The sequence below is a fragment of the Myotis davidii genome, unplaced genomic scaffold, assembly GCF_000327345.1.
Source record: "Myotis davidii unplaced genomic scaffold, ASM32734v1 scaffold946, whole genome shotgun sequence".
NCBI lineage: Eukaryota > Metazoa > Chordata > Mammalia > Chiroptera > Vespertilionidae > Myotis > Myotis davidii.
Genome location: NW_006297395.1, coordinates 286,764 through 296,454, shown reverse-complemented (window position 1 = coordinate 296,454; position 9,691 = coordinate 286,764). Strand labels below are relative to the sequence as shown.

Sequence of the window (9,691 nt, the reverse complement as noted above, 5' to 3'; positions counted from 1 at the left end):
CCCAGTCTTTCCCCACCAGCCTCAGGGCTGAATCTGCCAAAACAGGGAAGAGACAAAACAGTTACCAATAAAATTGTGAAGTTTTCCAAAACACTATTCATCATATATTTCTCTGGTAAGTGTTTGAGCTTGTGGATGAAGTTGATCATATATTCACACATCGGGGAGCGGTTTATTCGGTATACAAATCGGCCATTCTCAAACCTTGCATACTCCGTCTGTGAGGGAAAAAGGATTTGAGCATTTCCACACTTTTGACCTCAAAATACATGAAAAAGAAAATACTGTTTGTAAAAGCATTGTATTTTTTCAACATGAAATGTCTGCTACACACAGTACTATTTATGCCATTTACTTAATTTTTAAAAATCTAGTATCTGAACTTAATGCTGGACTCAGGATTCATTATTTTTCTGGAAATAAAAAATTGGAAGGTGCTTTGTTAGCGCAGTTGGTAACGATGTCAGTTTCATTAAAAAAAAAGGAGAAATGATAGCTGTAAGGAAGAGTTGTGTAAGTCCGTCTGAGCAATGGTCAGAAGGCAATACATCCACCTACTTTGTGATTCTCTACCCAGAGATCTGTAAGAGCAGCACCAGCCTTTCCCAAGTCTTCGAAGAGCCCAAAGATAGTCCTTCTTTACTGTGAGGAGGCCTCACAGGCCAACAGCCAGTTCAGCTAATTTCTCTACTTGAGGAAAAACTGCTTCACACTCACCATGAGCCCCTGACTGTTAGTTATTTATGCCTTTAATTTAAAAGAAAAGAAAAGAAATAATTGTGTGTATGCAGTTGAAAGATCCCACTGAAGCACTCAGAAATAAGAAACACACTCCTGGATAACCTTGGATCAAAAAGGAATTAAAAATAAAATTACAAACTATCCAAAGAGTAATGAAAAGGAAAATACATCAAAACTACGGGATGCAATGAAGCTCCTAGTGGAGGAAACCTAATGAAGCAGCTTCACGTCTTCATCATGAAAGATGAACAAGTTCAGAACTAAATGCACATCTTTAAAAAATTACAACCTCACACAGCAAACCAAAACCACAGGAAAAGCAAAAGAAACCAGGAATAGGAAATTAATAAAGATAAAAGTGCAAATCAATATAATCAAAATGAAAAATGCAGACAGAATAAATATAAAAACTGGTTCTTTAATAAAAAGACTAAATAAAATAAACTCTTCACAAGCTTAAGGAGAAAAAAGAAAAGAGACAAAACCACAATTACAGTGAGATTAGGAGATTTGTAAGGTTACTTCACATAACTCTAAGAGCAAAAATAGCAGAGAAAACCTAGAGGGTAGGGTGCCTTCCTAGCAAAATACAAATTGCTAATACCGATTCCTTTTAAGTAGAAAACTTCAACTGGTCGGTGACTGTGGAAAGGAGTAGGAAGTTGTAGAGATATACCGCTGAAAAGGGTACAACGACCAGATGGTATCACAGCCACGTTCCATGTAATCTTTAAAGAATAGTCATTTTCAATGTTACTGAAAAAGGGAAGCGTACCACTTATTTTATGAAACTAATATACATTCAATGCTGAAATTTGATAAAGAGATAAAAAAAAGAAAGCACAGGCTAAGATGCAAAAATGCTATTTAAACAGCAAACAGTGAATCACTGTAACCAAAGTAGGGCTTTCTTCAGGAATGCTGTGGCGGTGCACACACAGGATGCGTGTTAACTGGTGATGTCAACAAATGGGAGAAAAATCATATAGTTAGAGTTGCTGAAAAGGCATTTGATAAAATATTTCAGCTACTACTAATAAAAAAACACCTAAGTAAAATAATTATAGAAAGAAAGCACTTAAATGTAAAATAAAGACCATTTATAAAAACCAAGAATAAATATCCTACATGGAAAAACACCCAAAACATGTCTACTAACCTCAGGAACTATACAAGGACACTATTACTTATAGATCACTATTTCTTTTTACAACTGTGTAGTAGGTTTTAGCAAACTAAAAGGTGAGAAAATAATTTAAAAAACTGGCATAAAAATTGAAAAGAAGCAATAAAATAAAACTGCCAATAAGATTCTATACAGAGAAAACCCATGAATCTAGGGGGAAATGACCAGAGATAAACGAGGGGCAAAATGTTTTGAAAGAAAATAGATATATAAAAACCAAGAACTTTTCTCTCTTCTAGTAATCAAAATCTAGAAATGGAAAATTGTATTCTACCAATTTTGTAATACTTCGGGATATATACTATCCATAAAGGAATAAATCTATACATATATATAAACTATAAACGCTTATTAAAATAGGTAAAATTAGATGGAAATACAAATAGGTTCTTGATTGGAAAGACTGAATATCAATTACATATCAATTTATCCCAAAATAATATAAAAATCAAATGCAATTACAATTAGATTGCTCAAATAGGATTTTGTTTCTCTTTACATTTTTAAAACAATCTCATTACTTGGAAGAATGAATGCTTGTTACTAACCTAGAAAATATATAGAAAGAAGATGGGTGAAACCGACTTCCTCAGCAGATATCAGAACCTACCACAAGGCCATTGTAATGAAGTAAGCGTGGCATTGGGACATGTGGAGATACAGGGTGGAGAGAATAGAGAGATGCCAGAGACAGCGCCCAGTTTATGTGGTAACATCAAAGGCACAGATCCATTCAGTTGGAAAAGGATGAATCATTTAATAAGTGGTTTTCAACAGATACCTATCTATTCGGGAGAAAATATAAGCAGACTCCCCTTACACACATAATACAGAAATACATTCTAAATGGGTTAAAGGTTTAATTATAAAACTCCACCTGCCGCACTCAGACTACCTTCTCCATGGAAATTCCTGAGACTTCATCAGTCAAAAGCACCTTTCCCTGGCCCCTGAACTAAGTAATAAGAGCTTTGGGTATGATATCTGAGGACGCATGAAGAATAATTTGAAATCTGGGAAACTAACTTGTCTGGTTCACCTTTTCTCACATGCACCTGTCGAGGCAAGATGTCCATTTACAGATAAGCCCTGACACCTGGCTATTGGGTAGCAGTGCCCAGCACTGACCTTCCAGGTTCCCAACCACCGCAGGTAACGTTGCTTCCTCCTTCTCAGAGGAGATGGAGGTGAGCAGGTTCTAGGCCGTCCGGATTTGGCTCATTACAGAGCCACCTTCCCACCCACCCTTCCCCAAGCTTCCCAGACACTGCCCTGACTCGGCTCCCTCCTTCCTCCTCTATTTTTGCCCTCTGCTCCTTTGTTTGTGCCTCCCTTCCAGGCCTGCAGGGCTGGCTGCTGATCCCAAACTGACTCCTTATTTCTATGCTCTGGCTATTCTCTCTCCGCAGCTCAGTCCCCATTCCCATCTTCATCCTTCACGCTTAGGCTTCCCAATTAACAGTCTCAGTTACCTGCCCACCCCCAAATTTCAGCCTTGCATCGGTCGGTAATCGTGCCCTATTTCCTCTCGAAAACGCAGTCCTTCCGAGGATAAAGTGTCTGACCTTTGACTTTTCCTCCTCTTTAATCTTAAATATGCAGTCAGTTTCTAAGTTCCACTCAAAATATCTTACTGGTGTCCCACTACCACCATTTTAGTAAAGCTCATGACGCCTAAGCTTAAATGAACCACCCTTTCTCCTTCTCACTCCCCAATCTCTCTCTCTCCCCTCCCCCACCCCCCTCCCTCCTTCCCTCTTTTTCTCGTCTCAGCACAAAGTCTCCATCACAGTCAGGTGGGCTCCTGGACCTTCGAGGTCCAGGGCTGCTGTAAACAAAAGCTTCTCACTGAACATGGACCTATTGGGCGATGAGCAGAAACACTGAAAAAAACCTTAATTGGAATGTTAACTACAAATATCATTCATACTAAGCAACCAAACATATATTTTTTTTCAAAGAAATGGAAGCTTAAAATTACAAAGCCAAAAATAGGTATTTAGTCCCAGTTTGTAATAGAATAGACTTAACCAGTTAACTGCCACACGTCCAAAACAGAAACCATCCCCACACACCACAGTATTTTCAATTTAATTTAAAAAATCAATTTGAAATGATTATTATAAAAATAAATATCTTATAATTTGGGTGTTCTTGAATATTTTCAGCCAAAAATTCTCACGAAAAATGATTGTAAAGCTGCCACTTAGGGAAAACATTTCTTTTTTATGGGCATGCATAGCACGTGGGGAAGGTCCACCCCTTGTATCTACAGACGTGTATGGCACACAATGGGTTAAAACAAATATAATGAAAGGGGTAGAAATGGCAAAAGCAACACCACCGAACGGAAGGTATCGGGGTTTAGAAGGCCAGTGTCCATCAGTCGCATACCACTGTGGCTCTTCTCCCAGTGCCCGGGAGTGCCCTTGGACATAGGGTGGGTGGGGAGGCTTCGTCTGATGGGTGGCCGCTTCCACACCAGGCCACTCCCAATGAGGCCTCCTGCAGGACTGAACACTGCTGGCTGGGAAGGCAGGGCCAACTTCAACAGTCAAGAGGGCTGGCGTGGGACTTCCTCCTGGCCTTCTTTCAGTTGCTTTCAAACCATTTTGCCTTTTTAGAAGTAATGGGGGTGGGGGGTGGGTCAGAAGGAAGAGACACCAAAAAAAAAAGGTAAAACTCTACCCCAGAAAGATTTAAAGGACAGCAACAGTCTGGCCCTGAAAGAAGGTTCCAGGATACAGAGGCCAACTTACCTCTACTTTTTCTACTACTTGCTTCCCAAAGGAGCAAACTTTGGTGGAACAGGTGACTGTCATGTTTTCAGAACTCTCATACTGACTGGTTACACAGTAAAAAGCCCCGGCATCATCTTGAATATTGCAGTTTAAATCGGCCTGTTGGAAGGAAATGGAGGTGAGGGTTATGCTCTCATCACAGGAGTCATGGCAACCAGCCATAGCGGTCAGGGTCCGACCTCCTGAGTGGAGGCGTGGAGGTGATGCTCATCTGGAAACGAGTGCGCTGGCCCATTGGTCACTCCGTGGAAGACAGTACTAATTTGGGCGGTCTTCCCTGGAAATGACAAGCTACATGAATCTATTTTGCTTTACTTTCTGGCATTCTGTATCAAAGTAATGCTGTATCCTTGTAAGAGAAGATCCATGAGGTCTTTACAAATGTACAGTTGACCCTTGAACAACATGGGAATTAGAGGCTCTGCCTCCTGCACAGTTGAAAATCCGCATACAACTTTTGACTCCCCCCAAACTTTACTAATACCTACTATTGACCAAAAGCCTTACTGACAACATAAATGATTGATTAACATATACTTTGTATATTTATTATATACTGTATTCTTACAATAAAGTTAGAGAAAAAATAAAGAATCATAAGGAAGAGAAAATACAACATTTGTTGAAACAAATCCGTGTATAAGTGGACCCATGCAGTTCAAACCCATGTTGCTCCAGGGTCAAGCGTATATGAACTGAATTCAGATTCACTCATCTTTAGAGATATTTAAAAGAACAGGAGAGTTGACAGCTGACTGGCCATTTGCTACATATTTAAAAACAGGTCCTAGGCGGTTTGGCTCAATGGCTAGAGCATTGGCCTGCGAACTGAAGGGTCCCGGGTTCGATTCTGGTCAAGGGCACATGACTGGGTTGCAGGCTCAATCCCCAGTGTGGGGCGTGCAAGAGGCAGCCAATCGATGATTCTCTCTCATCACTGATGTTTCTATCTCTCTCTCCTTCTCCATTCCTCTCTGAAATAAATATATATATATATTTAAAAACAAACAAAACAGAAACTTTACTATAAACTAAGCATCTAGAGGGAAATTGGTTGCCATTAAACCCTCACTTACAAAGATGCGATTATTTAACATAAGCCTCCATACATTTAACACATTTTTTTGAGTACCTACTATGTAAGGCTCATGCTAGACACTATATAGGACTGACTACAACCTTATGTGGGAGATACATACATGAAATAGTTACAATTTAGAAAGAAAATCAGTATCATGTCAAAAGTGCGAGTTTAGAAATACCACTGGACCCAGCTTGTGGAGGGCTAAATAAAGGGTGTGGGTTTTACCCTGCAGGAAATGGGGACTTCTTGAAAGTTTTGGCACAAGGAAACGACGTGATCAGAACCGTACTTCAGGATGAGGCTGGGAGGCTCGCATCTAGATGTATGGATGGTGCTGATACATGGTCCTTTCTCTTGAATATCTCCTGACCCCCTACTGCTCATCAGGTAGGGGATGTGAAGCGGGGGTCAAAGAGTGAGCACAGCTGCCCTAACCGGTTTGGTTCAGTGGATAGAGCATTGATCCGCATACTGAAGGGCCCCAGGTTTGCTTCCGCACTGCGGCTGTAGGCTCTATCCCTCGCTCTGGTTGGGGCTCGTGTGGGAGGCAGACAACTGACGTGTCTCTCTCGCATGGATGTTTCTCTCTCTTTGTCTCTCCCCCTCCCTTTCACTCTCTCTAAAAATCAATGGACAAATATCCTTGGATGAGGATTAACAGCAACAAAACAACAGCTGAGCCAACTCCTGTTCAGTTGGGAGGACATCACAACGGAGATAAGCACTCTTGAGAGAGGCACAGAGGGTCAGGAGAACAAACAACAGTGCAGCGGGGCCCTCGGAGTCAGGGCGGCTCGGAGGATGATGCAGCTCAGACCCAAAGGAAGAACTGCAGGCTGAGGCAGGCAGAGCATGCAGTGAGAGAGAGGCCATGTTCCAAGGGCACGTGGCCGGAAACAAGGACTGAAAAAAGGCTAGAACAGACAGCAAGGGAGAAAGGGTGGCAGAAGAGGCTGGGGAGGTGGGAAGGTTTGGGTCTTATCCTAACCAGAGGGATGTGGGAGTTGTAAGCACATGGGAGGGAGACAGGGATGGGGTATAATCAGACCTGCATCCTCTAAAGTCAGCCCTGATCACAGCCTGGAGAAGGTGCGGGGGCGGGGAGGGGGGAGAGGGAGGTGAGTGTGAATGGAGAGGTCTGTCAGGAGGCCTTAAGCAGTCGAATGAGAGAGGAGAGCTGGACGACTGTGGTGACTGGTGAGGCACAGACAATGAGACCTGACATACAGATGAGACGATACATGTTTTGAGAGGTTTGGCACATTGTGACTGGCTAGTTTCAATATCTCGACAGGCACTCACTAACCACCATGAAGACCTGAGTTGATCTCTCCATATCTTATCTAATAAAGAGGGGATATGTAGATTGACCATCACACCATAATGGTCAAGATGGATGCGTCCATATTGGAGGCAGGGATTCCGTAACACAAGATGGCTGCGCCCACAGTGGAGGCCGAGTTCCCATAACGAGCCTTAATGAGCAATCAGCAGGGACCTGAGGCTGCGCCCCGCACCCGGCGGGGCTTGATGGGGGTGGGGCCGGCCGGGTCTGGGTCTAGCCCAATGCGGGTAGGGCCAGCCAGGTCTGGGTCTCATGCAATTTTGAGGTGCACGTAGGTGGGTGGGTTCTTGACTCTGGTTCCCATGGCACGCCCCAGACTCTCACAGGAGGAAGATTTTCATATACATTTAACTAATTTTCTTTCATCTCTGATACTTCTATTATAGAGAAAGGGCAAATAGCAATATTAAAATATTTCCTCTAATTAATTCCCTTTTAATGTGCACAAATTTTGTGCACCAGGTCACTAGTTTTTAACAAGGATCTGTATTTGAATTTCCTTCTTGAGTTGAGTATCAGGAAATGTCCTTTCCCACAGGCAAAACTTCCTATTTTCTGGCTTCATATTAAAAGAACCATATACTTTATATTCCCCTTTTTACCTCATGTGCCAAGAAATGCAAAGCTAAAATCAGTGCTCAACTGCAGTCATTAACTTACCCAGAAACTAGGAATCGCTAACAACCAGTGTATTGCCGCTTTACTGGATCCCAATCTGCTTTTACGGTACTTTTCAGGTTTTATATTATCCATAAATTTAGCAACACTCCCTCACAGTTAGTTTTTTTCGAATTATATGGGGCCTAAATGATAAATAAGTAAAAAATAGCCATGTGCATTTTTTTCACATTCTAAGGCTTGCCATTTGGCTCCCTGAAAGAGCTGCTTAGCGGAGGGAAAAACAGAATTCGTTCCCTAACTGAAGACTGCACCTGAGCTACCCAGGCATCTCCCTGGGCTCCAGCCTCCAGAGGAGAAAGGTGCTGACGATCTGAGGCACCCTGGAGCCCTGACACTGGAATCGCCACCCGGCTTTCCATAGCCCCTGAGAGTGGGCCTTTGAGACCTGCCGCTGCCTTGTTCTGCCTCCAGCGGAGAACATGTGGCTCTTGAGAGGCAGCTCAGGTGTTTCATGGTGTCAGGATTACCAGGGATCTTCTGCGTGGGGTTTATGATCTTAACTGCAGTTGGCCCTCCCTATCTGTGGTTTCTGCATTTGCTGATTCAACCAAGTGTGGATTGAACATATTCGAAAAAACATGTTCTGCTGTTGCAGACGTGTACTACACAGGCCCACGGAACATGAACAGACTTTTCTTGTCATTATTCCCTCAACAATACAGCCTAATGACTATTTACATAGCACTTTCATGGTATTAGGTATTTTAAGTAATCTAGAGATGCTTTAAGGTATGTGGGAGGATGTGTGTAGGTTCTATGCAAACACTCCACCATTTTATATAAGGGACTTGAGCTCTTGTGGGGTTTGGTATTGGTGGAGGTTCCTGGAACCAATCCCCCACCAATACCGAGGGAAGGCTGTATTATGATGGAGATTGTGTCAACAAGTTTTGGCATTTTAAAATGTAAAAACATTTGTGCCAAAACGGTAGCTCTCTTCTAAACCTTGTTTAAAAAAAAATACATCTGTACCTACACCTTAGAACTCATGCAGTACTGACACAGAACATCAGTATTAAAAAGAGCAGCCATTAAAAAAATGAGCAGCCACACTTTTAATGGCTTTATACTATTCCATTGCCCAGATGTTCCATGCGTTACTAACTGTGCTACTGATGAATATTTAGGATGCTTCTGGACAACGGTGCAATGATGAGTTTATGCGAAGCAGAAAAGGTGCGTCAGAAATTATTGTTACTTTCCTTCTGTGGGAACCCTGTCTAGAGAGCGCCGGATGTTCAAGGCCAATCTGAGCGTGGGAATCCTATCAGAGTGTTCAAGGCGAATCTGCTATATGCAGGTGCAAAAGCAAGGACACAGCTATCTTACTCTACTATGCAGGCCTGCCCTTCTATAACCCCAAGGATTGGTGTCGCTATTTGGAAAGAAACCTCTTTTCTCTAAGTTACTGTAAAGATGTGTTACTGACCAGCCATCGCGTGGCTTGGGTATGGCTCCTGCGTTTACTACTGTGTTTGCAATGGCTGCTATGTTAGCAGCGGCTACTGTGTGAGGCTCCTTTGAAGAAAGGCTTTGTCTGATGGCTACTTAGTAGCAATGGCTACTTAGACGATAATAAAGTCTCTCTTACAGGCCTATGAGCCTAGACTTCTCACATCTTCTCCATCCACTACCCAGCATCCATAAAGGTCTAGTCCTGGCAGGGGAACTGAGGCCCCACAGTTGGCACAGTTGAGCAGAATCAAGGAGTAAGTACTCCCACAATTGGCGCTGTGAGCAGGATCAAGGAAGAACTTATTCCAACAATTGGCGCAGCGAGCGAGCTGGGTCCAGGAGAGTGCGGAGGATTCAGGAGTAAGGACTCCAACACCCTCCTTTCAACATTAAAAAGT

At 42.6% G+C, this 9,691-nt stretch overlaps 1 protein-coding gene across 7 annotated transcripts in view; it reads right to left on the bottom strand.

Annotated features, from left to right (window-relative positions):
• The window catches only part of TEAD1 (TEA domain transcription factor 1), a 248,538-nt gene that overhangs the window by 7,332 nt on the left and 231,515 nt on the right, over positions 1–9,691 (bottom strand). For all 7 annotated transcript variants that reach the window (XM_006773180.2, XM_015570117.1, XM_015570111.1 and 4 more), the window contains 2 exons: positions 4,687–4,827; positions 66–218 (listed from right to left, as the gene is read on the bottom strand). In XM_006773180.2, the coding sequence (XP_006773243.1) occupies positions 66–218; positions 4,687–4,827 (294 nt within the window). The remainder of the gene's footprint in view (positions 1–65; positions 219–4,686; positions 4,828–9,691) is intronic.